Raw genomic sequence first — 24197 nt, forward strand, 5'->3', positions numbered from 1 at the left:
ATGCAGCAACAAGAAATGCAAATTATTATGTGGATTATAATTAATAGAGATTTTTGTAGGGGTTGATACATTCATAATGAGGGCAAATCAAGTGCGACATTATAAAGTGTTATAAACTTTAGAAGCCTTTTTAAAACTAAAATACACCACAAGTTCACATTCAAATTAAGATCATACATCTGTATAAATGAGCAACGCCCAGGTAGAAAGTTAGAGAAAAACGCGCCATCATTTTCTGAAAACCTAGATCAAATCAAATCAAATGTATTTATATAGCCCTTCGTACATCAGCTGATATCTCAAAGTGCTGTACAGAAACCCAGCCTAAAACCCCAAACAGCAAGCAATGCAGGTGTAGAAGCACGGTGGCTAGGAAAAACTCCCTAGAAAGGCCAAAACCTAGGAAGAAACCTAGAGAGGAACCAGGCTATGTGGGGTGGCCAGTCCTCTTCTGGCTGTGCCGGGTGGAGATTATAACAGAACATGGCCAAGATGTTCAAATGTTCATAAATGACCAGCATGGTCGAATAATAATAAGGCAGAACAGTTGAAACTGGAGCAGCAGCACAGTCAGGTGGAAGTTGAAACTGGAGCAGCAGCATGGCCAGGTGGACTGGGGACAGCAAGGAGTCATCATGTCAGGTAGTCCTGGGGCATGGTCCTAGGGCTCAGGTCAGTTGAAACTGGAACAGCAGCATGGCCAGGTGGACTGGGGACAGCAAGGAGTCATCATGTCAGGTAGTCCTGGGGCATGGTCCTAGGGCTCAGGTCCTCCGAGAGAGAGAAAGAAAGAGAGAAGGAGAGAATTAGAGAACGCACACTTAGATTCACACAGGACACCGAATAGGACAGGAGAAGTACTCCAGATATAACAAACTGACCCCAGCCCCCCGACACATAAACTACTGCAGCATAAATACTGGAGGCTGAGACAGGAGGGGTCAGGAGACACTGTGGCCCCATCCGAGGCCAGTTGTATAGAGAGTTGTATTTTTCACTTTTAATGCAGAGACACACCAGAATGGCTTTCCAAGTGGTGTTGGGTGTTCTTGAATGGTCCAGTCTCAGTCCTGACTTAAATCTGCTTGTAAATCTGAGACAAGGTTTGAATATTGCTGTCCATCGATGATTTATAACCAAATTTTCTGAGCTTGAGCAATTTTGACAAAAGCAATGGATATACACTGAATATACAAAACATTAAGAACACCTGCTCTTTCCATCACATACACACCTAAAATAGTTATTTGGCTGTCCCCATAGCAGAACCCCTTTTCATTCTAGGTAGAACCCATTTGAGTTCCATGTAGAACCCTTTACACAGAGGGTTCTACATGGAACCCAAAAGAGTTCTACCTGTGTCACGTTGGCATGAAGAATCGGGAGACAGGTGCAGGAATGCGTAATAGTTTTTTCTATTGTACCCAAATTACGGCGTGCCGTCTAAGGGCACGGGGATGAAGACCAAACAAGCACGTACACAAAACACTGGGTTGTAACCCAAACAAAATAACGAGGAGTACCTCGAATAAATAAAAAGCCCAATGGAAACCAAAGGGCACACGTGTACAAGTACTAATCAGTGGGAATAGGGGACAGGTGTGCTTAATGAAAGTTCCGGATGGATCCGTGACAATCTGAAACCAAAAAGGGTTCTACCTGGAACCAAAAAGAGTTATCCAATGGGGTCAGCTGAAGAACCCATTTGGAACACGTTTTTCTAAGAGTGTAGACTGACCAGGTGAATCCAGGTGCTCTAAGAATTGTGCAAGGTTGGTAGAAACTTATTAAAAATATTCACAATTGTGATGTCTGCCAAAGGTGCTTCCACCATATGCACAGAATACATCTGAATTTTTTAAAAAAGAAAGTTTTTTGGAGTAGGTTGTGTAGATTGCTATGTACATTTTAGATTCAATTTTAAGGCAGCAAAATGTGATTACACTAGCGACTGATTATAGACCTTATACTCTTTCCCTCTATTCCACTCTTTCTCTCTCTCGCTTTCACATTCTCTCTCTTCTCTTATCTCCCTTTTACTCATCCCTCTCTTACTCATCCCCACAGTGCTCATGTGTTCATGTTAACTCTCCCTCTCTCTCAGGTCTTCTCTTATCATGTCTCTCCATTGCTTTCCTGCAGTAAAAGTGCCCATCTGTCCCTTCTCTCCTATTCCTCTTTCGGTCAATTCTACAGTGAAGGAACTGTGGGGTGGAGGGGGTCATCAGGGTCAGAGTCAACACGCCCCGCTCCCACAACCATTCACAGCTCTTTAACACCTAAACCCCTCTCACCCCACACACGCACACACACCCTGCACACCGTCCCTGCCCCCTACTGCCTCATCCCTGTGTTGTGCCCCCCCAACCCCCTGCTACATCACCCGCCTGGTGTGTGTGTGTGTGTGTGTGTGTGTGTGTGTGTGTGTGTGTGTGTGTGTGTGTGTGTGTGTGTGTGTGTGTGTGTGTGTGTGTGTGTGTGTGTGTGTGTGTGTGTGTGTGTGTGTGTGTGTGCGAGAGAACTGAGCCCAGTTGAATAGTACAGGATTATTACAACAGCGAAAGCCTCCCCCTCTGCCCTATGAGGCCAGCCATCTTAATCACCAAACTTCATCCTGCTGCAATCCAGCCTCCGCACATCCACTCTTTCATTAAGAGCTAGCCAATGGATTAGTGTAGCTAAACCAAAAGATTGAGAGAGAGATGAGAGATGAAGTTGAGGGAGGAGAGTGGGAAGAGTCGAGAGGGAAAGAGTGGGAGCGGGTTGAATGGTGTAAGAGAAAAAAAGGAGGAGGGCCACTTGCCTTGTCTGTTGATATTTCTTTGTAAAGTAAGATTTCATAACCTTCACTCTGCCTATCAGTGAGACATACAGTGAAGGTATAATATCTATTGTCTGCTCGGTATGAAATATTTGTTCACAAGAGGTTTCTGATCTTTATACTCTGAGAGTGAGTGCAGATGGACTCCACTGTTAGTGACAGTGTCATCATGTCTCTCAGTGAAGAGTGAGCAGGGACTCTCTCCGTCTCCACCATTCTCTCTCGCTCTCTTTGTTTTTTTCTCTCTCTCCTCCTGTCTTCCTGTCTCCCCCAATATATTGTTGGCTGGCTTGCTATCAAGACAATCTCCTCATCCTTCAACATTCACCCACAATAACCTTTATTGTCTTCTTGAGAACCACACAGCTTTTTAGAGGTTTCAATTGTTCAAATGCCAGACAGCTTCTGAATAATGTCTGCCCAGCAATACACACCCATACATACACCCTCGCACAAATACTCGTTGCATCACCATCTTCCACCTGTCTATGTATGTGTGCATGTGTGCCTATGTGTGTGTGCGTGTGAGCAGAGTTATGTGTCATTCCAATGCTGAATGAAGAGGGATGGGATTGGTTGGAGGCGGGTTTATGAGGGGGTGTAGCTCACCCTCCCGTGCATTTGCCCCCCCTAGCTGTCTGTCAGAGAAATGTCCCTCCCCTCTGTTTCTCCCAGCTGTCTTTCCCTCCAGAGCCAGCAACCTCAGCACAATGCAGGGTCAGGGGTCAAGAGAAAGAACAGGCTGCGTTTACAATGGACCCACAGTGGCCATTTAACAGCAAAACTCCCCTTTATGCATCTCCATTTTTCATGTCTCTCTCTTTCTCTCTCTCTCTCTCTTTATCGCTCTCTCTTTATCGCTTTCTCTTTATTGCTCTCTCTTTATCTCTCTCTCCCTCTCTATCACTCTCTCTCCTCTCTCTCTTTATCGCTCTCTCTCTCTCCTCCTCTCTCTCCCTCTCTCTCTCTTTATCTCTCTCTCTCCCTCTCTTTATCTCTCTCTCTTTATCGCTCTCTCTCTCCCTCTCTCTTTATCTCTCTCTCTTTATCGCTCTCTCTCCTTCTCTCGTTCTCTTTATTGCTCTCTCCCTCTCTCTCTTTATCGCTCTCTCTCCTCTATCTCTTTATCGCTCTCTCTCTCTATCTTTATCGCGCTCTCTCCTTCGCTATCTCTCTTTATCGCTCTCTCTCCTCTCTCTCTTGATCGCTCTCTCCTCTCTCCTTCTCCTTCTCCTCTCTCTCTTTATCTCTCCCTCTCCTTCTCTCTCTTTAGCGTTCTTTCTCATCTCTCTCTCCTTCTCTCTCTCTCCTCTCTCTCTTTATCGCTCTCTCTCCTCTCTCTCTCTTTATCGCTCTCTCTCCTCTCTCTCTTTATCGCTCTCTCTCTTCTCTCTTTATCACTCTCTCCTCTCTCCTTCTCCTTCTCCTCTCTCTCTCTTTATCTCTCCCTCTCTCTCTTTAGCATTCTTTCTCCTCTCTCTCTCCTTCTCTCTCTCTTTATTGCTCTCTCTCCTCTCTCTCTCTTGCATGCTCGTTTCTCACTCCCTTTCTGGTCTCCACCTGTAGGCCTAGGGGTGTGTGTGTGTGTTTGTGTGTGAGTGTGAGTGTGTGTGTGTGTGGGAAAAGGATTTTCTCAGGGGTGGTAGCATAATAACAGTAGTCACAGAAGTACTCTCATTTGAAACACACCCCCCGTCATCTTCTCTACTCCGTCTCACCTCTCTCATTGTGTTACAACCTGTCAATACTCTCACATATCACTCCCTCCCACTACCTGCAAACACCCTAATTGCAGTTGGTCCTTGACTGTCTTTTGACCTAACAAGACAGTTTTTTCATCTAAGCAAACTCACTTTCAGAATTTCACACAAAAAAAATGAAGTTTACATTGTTTTAATTCATAAAATGTTTGTTAAAAAATACAATCCAAATGTTTTCAGCTCGAGGAACATTTGTACATTTAAAGGAACATATTTGGCAATGGAGAAAGTGTCTGGACAGAATATTATACAACATATACATACAGTATATTTGATTTAGGAATGTCCATTAATAAGATCCACCTGGCTGATAGTTCAACTTCAATTACATTTTGTAATTTATATTTGTTCTATTCATTACAACAGCAGACATTTCTCATTTCCTCATATGGGCAGTTTTCCCCTTGGTCATCAGCAACATTACACTAGCAATATTATATGAGAATCTCTTTTCAGTGTGAAACAGGAAAGAACACACAACAAAGGAGAAATGGACACAGAGAGATAACAGATACACTGTCAGAGACCGTCAACAATGTAACAAGGACAGCACAAATAGAGAAGGCCGAGACCAAACACATATAAAACGGATAAACACAGCATTACTAACAGCAGTTCATATAAATATTAAATAAGATAATAAATAAATGTATAATGCATTAATGTGAATGATCTGTTTCATGTTCCCAGTGCTGGTCAGAAGTGCTCATAATGTGGTCATAATGTGGTCATAATGTTGTCATAATGAGGTCATAGCGGTCAAGCTGAAGTCCTTCTTCAAGACAGACTTTCCACCAATAGGAACTAGGAATAGGAAATGGTCATGGAAATGGTCAAGTTGTGGGTGCCTTTTAACCTAATCAGCATTCAGAAACAACCGTAGCAAACAACTGGTTTAAAGTCAATCATGAGCAGACTTTGACAGTGTTGAGCCCTAACCTTTACAGTACACAAATGTAAACAACAGTCCACAACAGCACTACCCAGTTGTTCACAACGATGGGCTGCTTTCACAGTGTTCAGTACCAAAGTCTGATTTCTCCCAACACCTCAGTCATAGGTTAAGATGAAGCCAGTTGGGGCAGGGTGATTGTTGTGTTGTTGGAGAGAGTAACATCTGCCCCATCTGTCCTCTCTGGCCCTTAATCCCCATAGACAGTTCCCATCTGCGGGGGTGCCATGTGAGGAGGGTGGTATGAGTCATAGGGCATCTCCAGGGGCAGCTCATAGCGGGCGCTCTGGTACAGGCCCATGGAGGAGGGGGTAGTGGTGAGGGGGGAGGTAGTGGGGAGAGGACTGCTTGGGCACCAGGTTATTGCCGATGCTGAGCGGGGGTGTTGGGGGGCCATCGTAGGGAGGGGTGTTACAGTCATTAGGGGAGTGGCTCTCGTAAGCCCCTCCTTTCATTCCCCTCAAATGGAGCAGGTGGGCGGAGTCCAATGTGCCATAGGGCGGGCTGGGCAGGCCGGGGGAGGAGTAGCTGATTGGTCTAACAGCCATCCCCACCCCTCCCAGGACTGTGGGCCCTCCTCTCCCCCCATTCCTGTCCTCAGGCCTCTCCTCAACAAAACCCCCAGGCCCGAGCTGCAGACAGCCAGCCACCAAGTTGCTGGTGGGCTGGGAGAGGCCTTCACACAGGGTATCCATGAAGGCCCTGCTCTCCGTGGACTGGTCCCCTTCCAGGGCTTCAGACAGGGCACAGATGTAGTTGCGCGCCAGCCGCAGAGTCTCGATTTTGGACAGTTTCTGAGTCTTGGAGTGGCAGGGCATGATGCTGCGCAGGTTCTCCAGCGCATCGTTCAGCCCGTGCATCCTTGAGCGCTCCCGGGCGTTAGCCTTCACACGTCGCGCCTTGAAGCGCTCCTGCCGGGCTTTGGTCATCCTTTTCCTCTTGGGCCCTCGGCGTTTGGGAGCGTTCCCGTCTCCCTGGCCCTCCTCTTCCTCCTCCTCCTCATCCTCCTCCATATCCTCGCTGCCCAGCTCCCTGCCCAGGTGGCCCATTCCGCCTGGTCTGTAGCGCTGCGCTTTGATTGGCTTGTCTCCGTCTGGGGAGCTCACGTCATCATCCATCCACTCCAGAGAGCTGACTAGCTCCGCCCCCTCGCTGGGCCTTCCGTACGAATTGGCCATCATGGTCTCCTGGAAACAACACACCAACATTAGCAATAGTTATGACCTTAACATATACACTTTTTATCAAATATTTTGTACTAAGAAAACGAGGCTCATCACAACTTTACCCTTTGACTTGTTTTGTCTATCCTGTCCAAAGCTGATGTGAATTGAGAGTAAGTTTTCTACTGATAGACCTACTGATGCTGGGACATTGACCCAAGCTGGTCTTGAGGACCAGACCAGTCTATTTATAGCAGTTTTATCCCACAGCCTAATGAGTTTTATTGACCTTGTGTGGCCTACTGTAGTAGCCTCAAGGTGAGCGCTAGATCAGGACTGATCTCGCTTGACCCAGAACAAAAATCTCACGTAATTTAGTTTTATGTTTATGTTGTCTGTTCATGAGAGATTAGGTCAGGACTAGCCTTAGCCTGCTTACTCTACAATCTCCACAATCAATTGTCTAAGCTAAGGCCTTTGATTACCGGTTTGGTGCAATGCTTTGGGGGTTTTTTGAATATTTTAGGGATTTTATGTTTTAAGATTTTCATGAAACATGCTGCTTTCATATGTAATCTGTTTGTCTGCAAACAGCGTGCGTAGCCTACAAGGATTATTTTAATCCGAGGGGAGACTTGATCTCGGGGGACTTCAAAACTCTGTAATTCCTCGCTTTTAGGTTGTGGCGGACACCGGGATGCACTCTCAATCTGGGCCATTGCGGGATTTGCTCCCTCCATGGATGAGGCGGCAACAAGGGATTAACTCAAGGTTAGACTACATTCCCGGATCAGTAACAGGGAACTCAGAAAAATCTATTTATAACTCTGCAACAAATTGTTTTTATGATTATGGCGATGATAGGCTAGATTTCACTAGGAGTTTTCACTGTAGGTTTGCCCATAAATTATCTATTTGGGGAGTTCTAGAAAATGATCTTAATTTAGCCTATTAGATCCTCTATAGCAGGGGTAGGCAACTAGATTCGGCCATGGGTCGATTTTTGTCGAAGTGGATGGTCGGGGTGGTTGGAAAATAATTTGCACACTGCAAATTGATCAAAACTAAGCTCAAATATATATATATTTGAAAATAACAATAATTACCTTCATTATATTGAGACACAATCACGTCTCTGTTTTTATTCGTGGGAATACTTTGGTGAATTCCTGGTGATTGTACAGACCAAAAACTTTAAACCTTTTTTTTTGTTGAGGCAAAAGAACATTTGGGGAGAAAAAAAATTGTCTGTTGCCGATCCCAGATCTATAGGCCTATTTGAAACTAGGTTTTAAGTCATTTGTCCACAATTTTGTGTGTGTCATTGATTTTTATTCCACACCATAATTTAGTTTGATGAATGATAACCTATAGCATTAGCTACTTTCATACAATTATTAGCCTAATATCATAAATATGTTGTTTCTTTATTGAGATATTTCCCAGCTATGTCAGCAATGATTATGACCATTTTAGGAACAAGCTGATGACCAAAGTTATTCTGAAGCAGGCTGACCAGGTGAGGTAACCCAGGTTTAGGCTGTCTTTGGATAAATAATCCCTGTTTCGATTTAAAGGGAAAATCTGCAGTTGCCACATCCATTCTTTGGACTTATAAATGAATGATATGTACCCATTGATTCTTGAAGAATATAAGTTATAAATGCCTCATGAGCTTAGTTCAACTGCCACACCCCTTCAGAGCCCAAAATATATTTGTATATATAATATATATGTTTGTTTTACTCCAATGTTTGTAAACAAAGTAAAGTAAACAAACACTCTATAGCTTCAAAACATGGTTAAAACTATCATTTTGATATCATAGATGCTCAGTCCTTGCATTCATAGCTCTGTCTATGAATTTGAGATTGGTTACATTTCTCCAGCCCCATCCGTCAGCTTTTTACAGAAACAGGGGCGAGGACAAGGCTTTGTTATTGTTTCAACTGCTGATTGCCACTTTAAGTAGGCTTACACCTGTTAACGTTTTCCCTTAAGATTATTCCAGGCACATTTTAAGAACAGCAGCCTAGTGCCTAATGATCATGTCGCAGTTCTTAAGAATCCTAAATTGATAACTATTTATTAATCTGCCTGTAGCCTATTCCTCATTCCCGTTACTTAGCCGAATAACCTATGGGCCTAACCCAACATTTAGAAAATGTCAAATAATAACCTACTAGGCTACCCTACCAATTTAGAAGTGGTCAACATTTCACATTTCACATTCAACTTCACATAAATATTATTAAAATATTTCAATAGTCAATTATTACTATTCCAATGGGCCTATGCTATTCGAAATAGACTATGATCTTTGGAGAAAGAAACATTGACATACATTCGAAATTAAACATGAAGTTGGCCTACCTGATATTTGAAATAACGTTCCCTAGGAACTCCTGTAAATTGTTATTGGCTGTTGAGCGGATTTAGCCTACAGGTTACTATCTCAACTAGCCTAAAGCACTCAATCTTGAACTTTCTCCCCTGCGTCTCCTTCGCAAGTTGTCTGTGTTCCATCCCAGAGTGACGCCTCTCTGCAGTTCACTCCGCGGGGGCCCGGGGTTTTAGCGTCCAACCGACAGACAGGCTCCTCCTCCCGCTCTCTCATCCTCTCGCATCCAATTCATCTGCGCTCGAGCGCGCGCGTGGCCCGGCCCGTGGCCAATGTCATGAACAAAAAAAGTTCACTGTGTGTGTGTGTGTGTGTGTGTGTGTGTGTGTGTGTGTGTGTGTGTGTGTGTGTGCGTGTGAAACAAAATCGTTGTAATTAGATTGATAGCCTGCAGGCCTAAGCTCTTATGGCACATAACATTATTGCGCCACTACATTAGAACATGTTCATAGTTGCAATAGTTTTATTTGTACAATTTGTATTATCAGTCTGTATCAACAAATAAGCAGTGCAACTTTAGCGTGGATTGAGATGCTCTGCGAGTTTAACCGATTGTGACAGCTTGCGGTTGCGCGTGAGCAGGTGTTTGCGCCATTCCCCCGTAATTCATACATCCGCGTTTGCTGAACCGATATTGGCGTCGGGCGTGAGCTCATTGCACCCAATTACGCTAATTAAATAGGGCTCCAGAGACACCCCTCACGAGACGGGACAGGCGCGGCGCCTGCATAGAGAAGTCCTGAGGTGAAAGACAGAACAAACTAACTGAATGGAGACAGGTCATCTAGCTACAAGTGGGCTGTTATTTGTGTAGCAAGTTGGCCTACTAATTTAGCCAACTCTACAAGTAGGTAGGTTATACCATAGAAATATAATGATTCTAATTATGTGGGTTATACAGAGCATTTCATTTCCTCATTCTGTGAATTATTTTACAACTATGCTTTTAAAGGGTATGTTCATCTCTGTATAGACTTGACGTTCAATAGATACACAGTGTGCGTGTGATTGTGTGAGGGAAAGATAGAGAGAGATGGAGGGAAGTGCTACTGTCCCATGAGAGAAAGAATCACATGTGCTCATGCTGGAGGGAGCAGTGAGTGAGGGGTTGGATGGGGGGACTGTCTGTGCACCCAACGGATGTGTCTCACCCTCCCCAGCCGACCCCCCCCCCACCACCCCCTTCCTCTCCCTCTCCCTCTGGGGCAATGCCTGTCCTACTCCACACCTGCAACCCAGAATGGAAATAACTGAGCCAGGCCTTGCTCTTCCCCAGAGTGGGAATAGCCTCACTTTGGCAGACTCAAAAGCAAACTATGGGTGACACAAAACAAGACAAAAAAATAAACATATGCCATTTAGATATGAAGACAAGCTGCCACTTTTCTCACATCCAATTCATCATTTTTTTGGTTCTCTTTCATTTTCACACATTTCGATTTATCTGGAGCAAAATATAACTGGAGCAACATTAAAGAGGGAGAAATATCCCGATTCCACAAGTGGTAAAGAGGTAGATATGATTGCTGTCATGTGCCTTAGTCCCCTTGGTGTTGGTCATGCACTATGAACTTTTCTGACAGATGGCTCATCCTTCTTTCCTCTTCCCCCTTTTTTCTCGTTCAGTAACTATCTGCTAGCGGCTCAGATGCACTTGTATTCTCACCTGACCTAACATTGACCCCTAAGGACTCTCCCTCCTCACCTTGCCTTGCGTCGGTATGTTTGTATGTGTGCTTGAGAGGGCAGCAGTTTCAGCTGCAGAAAGCAGAACCCCCCCCCCCACACACACACACACACACACACACACAAACACACACAGGCACACAACCTCTTCCTGAATCCCCAGCGCTCCAGTTTTCAGTTACAGTAGGGAGAGGGGGCTGTGTCCATCTGTCAGACAGGGAGTCCTATGAGAAATCTTGATACCCTGGTTGGGAATGAGGAGAGAGCACTTACATGTGTGTGTGTTGGTGGGGGGTTGGGTGTTGCAATTTGTCTGGAAAGACTGCATGTGCAACTATAATCAAGTTGTAAACACTTTTATATATATCACGTATCAGAAATGATGCTATTACAATGTGCAATAGAGTTTTTATTTTTATTTTTTACAATTGATTTGAGAATAACATATCACATTCACCTCTTTATCTAATACTTGTGGGCCCAACCATCCCATCACCGACATTCTCTCCAAATACTTTTGATGTTTTGAGTAGGGAGGACAATAGGCTGATCATATTGTTTATTATTGCGCGTTCAGAAAGACAAACAGACCTCCAGAGAATGAAAGTTACTCTGAGTTTCATGGTCCCTCATCAGCTTGGAAGTTACATTGAGCCACACTTGAACCTCCCTCCAACCTAAGCCATAAACGTTCTGGTGATCTGGACCATGTGTCCTTATACCAACCATCCCATTGATGAGGCCACTCCACAGGGCCACAAAAATAGACACCCCCCCAGCTACACCCCAAACCCTCTTAACCCTTCCCTAAACCCCCCGTTGGCCCCCTGCGGTGCGTGCTCATTGGCCGACCGCCTTCAGGCGTCCCTTTTCCACGAGCCTATTGTCTGGCCCCATAAGCAGCTTTGTTTCTGCATGTGCAGCTGGACTGGCCCGCTCAGCCATTAGCCACGACACGCTAAAGAGAGCGGGATAATATAATTACAAAACAAAAGTCAGGTGGCTACTATATCTGCCAGGGGGAGCCCATTTGGGGGGCTATCTGTGGTGGGGGTTGGCGGGTGGCCAGCTATAATTCGATTATGAAGTTGTGAGAGCGACAAAAGGAACAATTGAATCTTTTTCTCCCACTCGCCCCACTGTGGTTTAATTTGATTCCATTTCGGGTATAAAAAGAGAGGACATTTACTCTTCTACTTTTCAGAGTCGCCGGCCCAGAAAATGTAATATGGTCTGACAAAACTGAACTGGGGAAATTACTCACAGAGCGTATCGTTATTGTCAGATCGATGTGAGACTCAGCCCATTTATTGAGGCCCAAATCAGATGAATTCCTGAAAGACGTGTTTTTTGTATGAAGTGACTGGCCTTGTGTTCTCACTTGGCACGGACGCACACATACCGGGGAACAATGGGATCTAAGGCAGATCCATCTCCTCTAATACTTTCTTTAAACAGGGGTGCAAGTGTGTTCCCCTGTCCTGTCGGCAGACCCAGAGTTTATCCCGTTAGTCACCCTGGATGAGTGAATGGGTAAACTCGACCCCCCATCCCAGCTGGAAGCAGCCTCACACACGCAGATCCTCACCCCCAGCTGGGGTGGGACACACAGGGCTTTACGGACAGCTGATAGGAACAGGTTTAGCTAGTGGGTACTGTTTGGAGTAGGTCAAGCAGAATTGGATCTGCTAAATGTGTTTTTGTTTCCATTAGTTTCCATTCGTTTATCGGTGAGGAGTGCAGGAGTGCATTTTTTTGGGGGGGTAAGACAGTAAGCGATTGTGTCAGATGCACACATGCTCTTAGTGGTGGGGTGTCCCCATGTGCCCGCTATAGGCGGGCACATGGGGAGCGTGTAAATGGCAATTTTCAGCCCCGTTGGGCATAGTTTGATCATGCCCTCAGGAGTGCATGGGATTCTCATACCCTGCAGATTTCTTCATTGCTTGACTAAGGGCTATATTCAAGATGTATTGCTGAAGCTATAGATTGTGCAATAGACATGCCAAGGTAATTTCCGATTGAGCAGATATATACAGTGTTTACAAAATGCAGTCTCCGCTGACACAGGAAATTTGCCTTCAAATATCAATCTGAATGCTGAATGTCTGCAATACATTTATAGTGAGCGCAAAACATTCATACATGAATTGTCCCATTTACAAAAATGGAACCCATTTACAAATACAAATAATGAAATGCTCTTATGTATCAGGACTAAGATCGGACATTGTTGAGTTTGATGCGGGATGTGATTGACAGACTGTTGCTAGCTTGTTGAATGCTGAGTGGCTGCTGTGTGCTTCAGTTCTAGGGCGTGGCAGGGAAGGCAGAGCCGATGTACTTCTTCCCATTCCCATAGGAGGAGTTTTCCCAGGTGTAGGTCTGGATCACCAGTGGCTTCCCTCCCAGGCTCTGTTTACACCTGGACATAGAAAACCAGATGAAATCATAACACTCAATGGCAACAAGCACAAACACACATATACAGTACACAAGCATAATGAGACATAATGGGACACACGGTCCAAAATGGATGGAAATGGAGAACAGCAATGGCTTTGAATAGTGTGTACATCATATTTGGTAGATAATGAAAAATAATTGACACACACACACAGAGTACTCGCTGTTTCCCTAGACGGGTGATGTAGCAAAGACTGTACATGGCCAACTCAAACTCAGAACTGCAGCCAATGATGGCAGAACCAACCTGCTTGAAGTAGCCATCCCACGTAAACTGCATCCCAAGAACATCAGGGTAGGAAGTCCACTTAGAAAGAGAGTGAACAAAAGGAAGATAAAATTCGACATACAAATTAGGATCTGGCTAAAGATACATGAATCATTTACAGAACCCATTGCCATTTATGGTTGTGAGGTCTGGGGTCTGCTCACCAACCAAGAAATCACAAAATGGGACACCAAATTGAGACTCTGCCTGCAGAATTATGCAAAACATATCCTCTGTGTACAATGTAAAACACTAAATAATGCACACAGAGCAGAATTAGGCTGATACCCACTAATTTTCAAATTCCAGAAAAAAGCCATTAAATTCTACAACCACCTAAAAGGAAGCGATTTCCAAACCTTCCATAACAAAGCCATCACCTACAGAGAGATGAACCTGGAGAAGAGTCCCCTAAGATAGCTGGTCCAGGGGCTCTGTTCACAAACACAAACAGACCTCACAGATCCCCAGGACAGCAACACAATTATACCCAACCAAATCATGAGAAAACAAAAAGATAATTACTTGACACATTGGAAAGAATGAATAAAAAAACAGAGCAAACTAGAATGCTATTTGGCCCTACACAGAGAGTACACAGTGGCAGAATACCTGACCACTGTGACTGACCCAAACTTAAGGAAAGCTTTGACTATGTACAGACGCAGTGAGCATAGCCTTGCTATTGAGAAAGGCCGCTGTAGGCAGACCTGGCTCTCAAGAGAAGACAGGCTATATGCACACTGCCCTCAAAATGAGGTGGAAACTGAACTGCCCTTCTGTCACGAGTCCCCACGAAGTCGTCACCGGCCTACTAGCCGCCACCGATCCCTTTTTCTTTCGGTTAGTTTTGTCTCATGAGTTACACCTGTTCCTGTTTTGTGTGTGCTTGACTTGCTTCCCTATTTAGCGTGTGGAACCCGCCCCTTTGTTGTGCGGGATTATTTTGATGTTCACGTTTGTGTCGTTGGTGTTGTTTGTGCTCTGGACCGTGTTACCCGTTGTTTTGGGTTGGTCAGTGTTTTGCGCCCTGCGTGTTTGGGCATTTACTTTTGGTGTCGCATTAAAGTGCATCTTTCCCCTGGACCGCTCTACACACCTAGTCAGCCGTGACAACTTCCCAACCTCCTGCCAAATGTATGACCATATTAGAGACACATATTTCCCTCAGATTACAAAGATCCACAAAGAATTTGAAGACAAACCCGACTTTGATAAACTCCCATATCTACTGGATGAAATACCACAGTGTGCCATCACAGCAGCAATATCTGTGACCTGTTGCCACAAGAAATGGGTAACCAGTGAAGAACAAACACCATTGTAAATCCAACCCATATTGATGTTAATTTATTTTCCCTTTTGTACTTTAACCATTTGCACATCGTTACAACACTGTATGTATACATAATACTGTCACGTTCTGACCTTAGATATCTCTGTTTTCTTTATATTTTGGTTAGGTCAGGATGTGACGAGGGTAGGTATGCTAGTTTTTGTATTGTTTAGGGGTTTTGTATGTCTAGTGGTTTTGTAGGTCTAGGTATTTGTATGTCTATGGTGGCCTGATATGGTTCCCAATCAGAGGCAGCTGTTTATCGTTGTCTCTGATTGGGGATCATATTTAGGTAGCCATTTTCCCTTTTGTGTTCGTGGGTTCGTGTTCTATGTTTAGTTGCCTGTCTGCACTATTCACATTAGCTTCACGTTTCGTTCGTTTTGTTATTTTGTTAGTTTGGTCAGTGTTCCTTCTTTAATAAAGTAGAATGTACGCATACGACGCTGCTCCTTGTTCCTTACGACTAACGTGACAGAAGAACCCACCAAAAATGTACCAAGCAGCGTGTTCAGGAGGAATGGACCTGGGAGGAGATCCTGGATGGAGCAGGACCCTGGATGCAGGCTGGGGAGTATCGCCTTCCGAAGGAGGAAATAGAGGCAGCGAAAGCGGAATGGCGACGTTACGAGGAGTTATACCAACGAGATAGGCCACAGAAACCCCCAAAATATTTGGGGGCACATGGAGCAGTCGGCGGAGCCGAGGAGCGAACCAGAGCCAGTCAGGGAGTCAGATGAGGAGTTCAAAATCTCAGAGATTCCAGAGAGAGGTGCTAGCATTGAGAGCGATGCAGAGCGTGCGTGCTGAGGTGCGTGTCATCAGCCCGGTGTCACCTGTACCGGTCCCACGCATCAGGTGTCCAGTGAACCACCACAGTCGAGTACATCCTGTGTCTCCTCTCTGCACTCGCCCTGAGGTGTGTGTCTTCAGCCCGGTGCGCTCTATTCCAGCTCCTCACATTTGCCGGGCTAGAATGGGCATCCAGCCAGGATGCATTGTGCCAGCTCTACGCTCCAGGCCTCCAGTGCACCTCCACAGTCCAGTACGTCCTGTGTCTCCTCCCCGCACTTGCCCTGAGGTGCGTGTCTTCAGCCCAGTGCCACCTGTACCGGTCCCACGCACCAGGCCTCCAATGCGCCTCCAGAGTCCAGTACGTCCTGTTCCTGCTCCTCGCACTCGCCCTGAGGTGCGTGTCTTCAGCCCGGTACCACCAGTGCCAGCACCACGCACCAGGTATCAAGTGCTCCTCCACAGTCCAGAGCTTCCGGCGACAGTTCCCAGTCCAGAGCTTCCGGTGACGTTTCACAGTCCGGAACCTCCAACGATGTGCCACAGTCCGGAACCTCCAACGACGGGCCACAGTCCGGAACCTCCAACGACGATTCCCAGTCCGGAGCCTCCAGCGACGGTCCCCAGTCCGGGGTCTCCAGCGGCGGTCCCCTGTCCGGGGTCTCCAGCGGCGGTCCCCAGTCCGGGGCCTCCAGCGGCGGTCCCCAGTCCGGGGTCTCCAGCGGCGGTCCCCAGTCCGGGGCCTCCAGCGGCGGTCCCCAGCCCGGGGTCTACATCGACGGTCCCCAGCCCGGGGTCTCCAGCGACGGTCCCCAGCCCGGGGTCTCCAGCGACGGTCCCCAGCCCGGGGTTTCCAGCGACGGGCCCCAGTCCGGGGTCTCCAGCGACGCTCCCCAGTCCGGAGCCTCCAGCGACGGTCCCCAGTCCGGGGTCTCCAGCGGCGGTCCCCAGTCCGGGGCCTCCAGCGGCGGTCCCCAGTCCGGGGTCTCCAGCGGCGGTCCCCAGTCCGGGTCTCCGGGGTCCCCAGTCCGGGGCCTCCAGCGGCGGTCCCCAGTCCGGGGTCTCCAGCGGCGGTCCCCAGTCCGGGGTCTCCAGCGGCGGTCCCCAGCCCGGGATCTACATCGACGGTCCCCAGCCCGGGGTCTCCAGCGACGGTCCCCAGCCCGGGGTCTCCAGCGACGGTCCCCAGCCCGGGGTTTCCAGCGACGGGCCCCAGTCCGGGGTCTCCAGCGACGGTTCCCAGTCCGGGGCCTCCGGCAATGATCCACGGTCTGGTTCTACAAAGGTGGAGGGATCAGCTTAAGGAGGGGGGGTGCGTCCAGAACCAGAGCCACCACCGAGGGTTAGTTTGGTCAGTGTTCTTTCTTTAATAAAGAAGAATGTACGCATACCACGCTGCGCCTTGGTCCGATCCTTACGACAAACGTGACAAATACAACATTTGTAATGTCTTTATTCTTTTGGAACTTCTGTGAGTGTAACTGTTTTTACTGTTTATTTCACTTTCGTACATGATCTATTTCACTTGCTTTGCAATGTTAACATATGTTTCCCAAGCCAATCATGCCCCTTGAATTGAATTGAGTGAGTGAAAGAGAGAGAGAGAGAGAGCAAGATAGAGTGCAAGAGAAATTGAGAGAGATCTCAGTCAAATCTTAATTTGTTGGAGACTTTGTGTTACAATTACAGAGTTGTGTCGTGATTGTGATGGTTTGTTTGGTGCTTACAGGTCTGTCAAAGCTATGGCTGTAGTAGTCAATCAGACCCTGTTCCTCCAGTCGGTAGAACTGGAGCCAGTTGTGGAACCCAGATATCTTCCCACACTTAATCTCCCCTACAATAGCAAATATACACTTTATGAACACACACACTCCTACATACACACCACATACACACACACACTACATACACATACACACACAAGTACACACACAGACCTGCTCGAAACCGCTGGAGTCCATCTTGCCAGGGTAGCAGGAGTAGAGGTCGAACCACATCATCTTCAGGTCATGGAGGAACTTCTCCTCTGAGCCATAGCATCCTGGGGAGGAGGTCAGGTCACACTGGTTACTGATTCGGCATGGGTCATCAGATCCTCAAAAGACTTTACAGCTGCACCATCGAGATTACCCTGACGGGTTGCATCACTGCTTGGTATGGCAACTGCTCAGCCTCCGACCACAAGGCACTATAGAGGGTAGTGCGTACGGCCCAGTACATCACTGGTGCCAAGCTTCCTGCCATCCAGGACCTCTATACCAGGCAGTGTCAGAGGAAAGCCCTAAAAAATTGTCAAAGACTCCAGCCACCCTAGTCATAGACTGTTCTCTCTGCTACTGCACGGCAAGCGGTACCGGATCGCCAAGTCTAGGTCCAAGAGGCTTCTAAACAGCTTCTACCCCCAAGCCATAAGACTCCTGAACAGCTAATCAAAGGGCCTCCCAGACTAAGTAAGTAAGCATTTCACTGTAAGGTGCCAATGCCTGTTGTATTCGGCGCATGTGACAAATACAATTTGATTTGATTAATTAGGAACATTTTCTATCATTTTTCTTTGACTTTGGAAATGTAGAGTAAGTTGTGTACAACGGTTGCAAAATGCGAAGACTGTGCAAGGGGTGTGTAGACTTTCATTAGGCACTGTAAACACTCTTGGTGAAGAGCGAGCTCTCTGCCCAACTCAGTTGAACATGGTCTCCCTGAGGAAGGCGTCCTCCTCAGCCAGCTGCTGGGGGGTAAAGTCCTCAGTGGTGCCTATGTTCCTCTTGTACTTGTCCTGCAGGGCCATGAAGGCAGCATATTTTTGTTTTTTTATTTAACTAAGCAAGTCGGATAAAAACACATTCTTATTCACAATTACAGCCTACTTGTAAATCAAATTCAATACAATTTTATTGGTCACATACACATAGTGAGCAGATGTTAATGCGAGTGTAGCGAAATGCTTGTGCTTCTAGTTCCGACAGTGCAGTAATATCAACAAGTAATCTAACAATTCCCCAACAACTACCTAATACACACAAATCTAAAGGGGTGAGTGAGAATATGTACACATAAGTATATGGATAAGCGATGGCCGAGTGGCATAGGCAAGGTGCAGTAGATGGTATAAAATACAGTATATACATGTGATATGAGTAATGTAAAATATGTAAGCCTTGTTTAAAGTGACTAGTGATCCATTTATTAAAGTGTCCTGTGATTGGGTCTCAATTTAGGTAGCAGCCCTTCTGAGTTGGTGATAGCTGTTTAACAGTCTGATGGACTTGAGATATAAGCTGTTTTTCAATCTCTCGGTCCCAGCTTTGATGCACTTGTACTGACCTCATCTTTTGGATGATAGCGGTATGAACAGGTGAACCGGGGTCTGTAGTGACGCCTCTAGCACTGCGATGCAGTGGCTTAGACCGCTGCGCCTCTCGGGAGGCCCTTTAACATATGACGGCTTGGAGAACAGAGATGCCTCATCCAGGAACTGGAACAGCCTGGATGGAAGACAACACTGTCAGGATATAGGTCAGAGAGAAAGAAATAGAGCAAGGGGCAGAGAGAAGGGGGAGGTTGGACAGTGACAGAAAGAGGGGTGAAGATATAATGAGAGAGAAAAAATAACATAAGAGACAAAGAGAGGAATAAGAGAACAAAGGTCGTTCTGGGAGCAGGTCTGGGAGACAGGCACTCTGGCCTGGGAGTCAATGATCAGCTATGACACAGAGGGCTTGTTGGAGTCCAGAGCATACAGAGCTTTAGACAGAGACTGGGTCAGTGATGTTACTGCCGGTATCTCCACCACCAGAGCATAACAGACACAGGAAAGGAGCACTTTATTTTAGGGACTGCTACCCATAGAACCTAAAATAGCCTACCACCCATAGAACATACAGTATCAGAACCATGGGGAACAGTTTACATGAATAATCATTGTACTGTTGTAGCACAGAGAAGTAATGACATTGTTTTGACATTTCATAGGTCATTTCGATGTTGTTGTGGGGTCATTAACTCATTATAATGTACTACAGGACAAATACAGTACCAGGGTTGTAATCAATTTGGTGTAACAATTAAGCCATTTCCACAGAGGGAGGTGTAGTTGCTGCAGCAGTTGTGATCTCTTCACTTGGTGTTGCATTGGCACTTGTTCTGAGAGTTGTATTTCTCCCCACGGCGGCCCTGGCAGGACAATCCTGGAGCGGGTGCTTAAAAGAGAAGTCATAATTAATATTTTTTAGCTTAAATTGACATTTGAACAACAATGTCTAAAAGTGGTATGAACTGCCGAGTCCTGTGTTTCACATATGGAGCCTATTGAAGATTGTTGTGATGTGCATGATTAGTGACAATTTACATGACACAACAATGACCTCTACTGGCCAAACACACATCCTGCTGTAAAAGACTGAGGGCACCCTGATTCAAACACTAGTGAACCATCCTGCCACTATGGCCCACAGCAAGGTGAATAGCTGACTGGTCTAATATTGAGCCGGTATGTTCATTTTGATTTTGTTCACAAAGGCTATGTAGTAAGGACTCTTTCAGATATGATGCAGGAGTATCTGTATGGTCAACTGTGATCGACCTTGACCACTATGTGAATTTCACCAGTTGTGGATAATTGCCCGGGATGTAAAAAAGGCCAGCTCAAACTAATAACAGATTCAAATGAACTGTGCCTAGGTGTAGTAGACAGTGGGATATGTTTCAGGGACATGGATTTGTTTTCATGCCTCCAGATCAGAATGCCACAGTACCCTCTCAACATTACAGAGGGCTGCATAGTCATTGGAGCAGTTATCATACTGGGAGCACTTTGAGTTGCAGTGGCACTTGTTCTGAGAGTTGTACTTCTCGTCACAACGGCCCTTGCAGGATGTGGAGCAAGATAGAGAAAAGGAACAAGAGAGTGAAATAACTATAATGTGCTAAGCTTTTGGCTAGTTTGGTAGAGTTCATATACAATTTAACTAGGCTTAGAGCCAATAAACAAAGGAATACTTCACAAACAGATGATAAACTATTCTAACTAACTGACTAACAAGGTGAATTGCTTAGAATAGAGTTGGACACTTCCTATTAACTGCCTAATGTATTGATAATTCAATACATTAGGCAGATTTCTTTCAGACAGTTTTTACCATCATAAAAAAAAACTTTAAGATCTAAATGAAAAATGTATTTAATTAGTTTTGGGTGTGTTAGGCAAAGGCCAGAGTGACAACCCACAAGACAGCAGACCCCCAGGGCCAGGACTGAGCAGCCCAGCAGCTAGGGATTTCCTTAGTTATCTCCCCTGACATGGGCATGTGTTCAATACAGACTCCTTTATTCGTACTGAATTCCGTATAAGGCAACCAGACCTTATGAAAGATGCCCAGTATACCCTTAATCTTGTAATAAGTCAAATATAGTGATACATGCAGCTGAAGTCAGAAGTTTACATACACCTTAGCGAACTACATTTTAACTCAGTTTTTCAAAATTCCTGACATTTAATCCTAGTAAAAATTCCCTGTCTTAGGTCAGTTAGGATCACGACTTTATTTTAAGAATGTGAAATGTCAGAAGAATAGTTGAGAGGTTGATTTATTTCAGCTTTTATTTCTTTCATCACATTCCCAGTGGGTCAGAAGTTTACATACACTCAATTAGTTTTTGGTAGCATTGCCTTTAAATTGTTTAACTTGGGTCAAACATTTCCGGAAGCCTTTCACAAGCTTCCCACAATAAGTTGGGTGAATCTTTTTGGCCCATTCCTCCTGACAGAGCTGGTGTAACTGAGTCAGGTTTGTAGGCCTCCTTGCTCACACATGCTTTTTCAATTCTGCCGACAAATTTTCTATAGGATTGAGGTCAGGGCTTTGTGATGGCCACTCCAATACCTTGACTTTGTTGTCCTTAAGCCATTTTACCACAACTTTGGAAGTATGCTTGGGGTCATTGTCTATTTGGAAGACCCATTTGCGACCAAGTTTTAACTTCCTGACTGATGTCTTGAGATGTTGCTTCAATATAGCCACATACTTTTACTTTCTCATGATGCCATCTATTTTGTGAAGTGCACCAGTTCCTCCTGCAGCAATGCATCCCCACAACATGATGCTGCCACCCCCGTGTTTCACGGTTGGGATGGTGTTCTACGGCTTGCAAGCCTCTGCCTTTTTCCTCCAAACATAACGACGGTCATTATGGCCAAACAGTTCTATTTCTGTTTCATCAGACCAGAGGACCTTTCTCCAAAAAGTATGATCTTTGACCCCATGTGCAGTTGCAAACCGTAGTCTGGCTTTTTTATGGCGGTTTTGGAGCAGTGGCTTCTTCCTTGCTGAGCGGCCTTTCAGGTTATGTCGATATAGGACTCGTTTTACTGTGGATATAGATATTTTTGTACCTGTTTCCTCCAGCATCTTCACAAGGTCCTTTGCTGTTGTTCTGGGACTGATTTGCACTTTTCACACCAAAGTATGTTCATCTCCAGGAGACAGAATGTGTCTCCTTCCTGAGCGGTATGACGGCTACGTGGTCCCATGGTGTTTATACTTGCAAACTATTGTTTGTACAGATGAACATGGTACCTTCAGGCGTTTGGAAATTGCTCCCAAGGATGAACCAGACTTGTGGAGCTCTAAAAAATAAAAACATTGGCTGATTTCTTTAGATTTTCCCATGATGTCAAGCAAAGAGGCACTGAGTTTGAAGGTAGGCCTTGAAATACATCCACAGGTACACCTCCAATTGGCTCAAATTATGTCAATTAGCCTATCAGAAGCTTATAAAGCCATTACGTCATTTTCTGGAATTTTCCAAGCTGTTTAAAGGCACAGTCAACTTAGTGTATGTAAACTTCTGACCCACTAGGATTGTGATACAGTGAATTATAAGTGAAATAATCTGTCTGTAAACAATTGTTGGAAAAATGACTTGTGTCATGCACAAGGTAGATGTCCTAACTGACTTGCCAAAACTGTAGTTCTTTAACAAGACATTTGTGGAGTGGTTGAACATCAGTTTTAATGACTCCAACCTAAATGTATGTAAACTTCCGACTTCAACTGTAACTTAACATTGTGGGAGGATAACCAACCTTCCAATTAATGGCAATGCATTTCTTAGCCGCTATAAATGCCTGGTTACACAGCTTCTTCAGATGACAGTCTCTAGTATAAACATTTCCAAGAAAACAAAAACAGGGATGAGGGAGAATCAGTAGACATGCTGAGATAAAAGAACATACAATTGTCAGAATTCAGCCAGCCTTCACAAGACCATAACGGCTGTTGATGGAAGAAGGTGAGGACCAAGGTGCAGCGTGGTACGTGTTCATCTTTGTTTATTCACACTATATACAAAACCAACAAAGGGAATGACCTGAAAGTTGGAAAGAGAAAGGAAAAAAACAAAAAACAAAACAGAAATCAACTACCCACAAAACCCATGTGGGAAAAAGCTACCTAAGTATGGTTCTCAATCAGAGACAACAATAGACAGCTGCCTCTGATTGAGAACCACACCCGCCAAACAACAAAGTAATACAAAACATAGAAAATGAACATAGAATGCCCACCCTAGTCACACCCTGGCCTAACCAAAATAACCAAGAATAAAAGCCTCTCTATGGCCAGGGCGTGACACATATGCAAATATGTCCCCTTTGGTGTTTTACACCTCCAGCAGAGGAATGCCATTTCTGAGTGCATGATATTCAGTTTCACTGGAATAAAGTACATTCTATGAATGGTCTTAAACTGCAGTAATTGATGCCTGAGATGATATGAACATGACTGGGCATTCAAACATATCTGTGTCCATTCATCGTCAATACCAGGTCTTCCTCATATTTTTGTTTTACATGTTTTGTGTCATAGGGAAAAGCTATCAACCCTTGATACAGTTTGGAAATCAACTTTGGAGATTTGTCCAAGTGCCTTAAATAGCTGTCTTGTCCAGTGTTTGCTGCACAGAGAAAATAAAGTGTATCTGCAAAGATTCACCTCAGCTCCATCACAGACTGGTCTTCCCTGGCTGCCTGACCCTGCTGATACCCCTGTGGCCATCTGATCCTCCTAAGAGGAGGCATTATTCCTTGATCCCAGACTGTAGCTTTAAGCTAAAGCTGCTGTCCTGTAGCTACTGGAGGTCTACCCATCAATTCAATGATGTAACTTTTTTTCATCATTCACTGATATTGTTAATATACTGCAAACTTCACATGAGCTCCATAGAATGGTCATCTCTGGCTGTCTGACCCTGCTGGGACTCCTGTCACCATCTGATCCTGCTAAGACATGATGAGCAGTGTTGTGTACTGACTGTGCATATAGTCCTATGCTAAACGTAGCCAACGTCGCTGTCGTCGTTATTGCTGCTTCAAATTCAGTAGCCATACCTGCGAGATCAGGTTCGCGGTGTGGTCTCAATTAAATAGAGTAGGCTATAGCCTATGGATGGGCAGAGAATCAGTTATCTTTCCAAGGAAACGTACTTCTTAAATAGTTTACTACACTGTATAGAAATAGTCCTAACATATTGATCACCCATATTTCTGCGTCTGA

General features: G+C 45.3%; 1 protein-coding gene and 1 pseudogene across 1 annotated transcript; both read right to left on the reverse strand.

Annotated features, from left to right (window-relative positions):
• Positions 1-5724: 5724 nt before the first annotated feature.
• LOC115143716 (neurogenic differentiation factor 4-like) lies at positions 5725-9228 on the reverse strand. The gene is made up of 2 exons (XM_029684190.2): positions 9070-9228; positions 5725-6720 (listed from the first exon to the last, which is right to left on the reverse strand). The coding sequence occupies exon 2, from the start codon at positions 6712-6714 to the stop codon at positions 5806-5808; it is 909 nt and encodes a 302-aa protein (XP_029540050.2). The 5' UTR covers positions 6715-6720; positions 9070-9228; the 3' UTR covers positions 5725-5805.
• Positions 9229-12988: 3760 nt separating this feature from the next.
• Positions 12989-23699, reverse strand: LOC115142329 (uridylate-specific endoribonuclease-like; annotated as a pseudogene).
• Between the last annotated feature and the right edge of the window lie 498 nt (positions 23700-24197).

Source organism: Oncorhynchus nerka, linkage group LG15 (assembly GCF_034236695.1).
Source record: "Oncorhynchus nerka isolate Pitt River linkage group LG15, Oner_Uvic_2.0, whole genome shotgun sequence".
Taxonomy (NCBI): Eukaryota; Metazoa; Chordata; class Actinopteri; order Salmoniformes; family Salmonidae; genus Oncorhynchus; species Oncorhynchus nerka.

Bases quoted from the DNA above. Each gene is read 5' to 3' on its own strand.
- LOC115143716 (XM_029684190.2), bottom strand. From the start codon at position 6,714: ATGATGGCCAATTCGTACGGAAGGCCCAGCGAGGGGGCGGAGCTAGTC.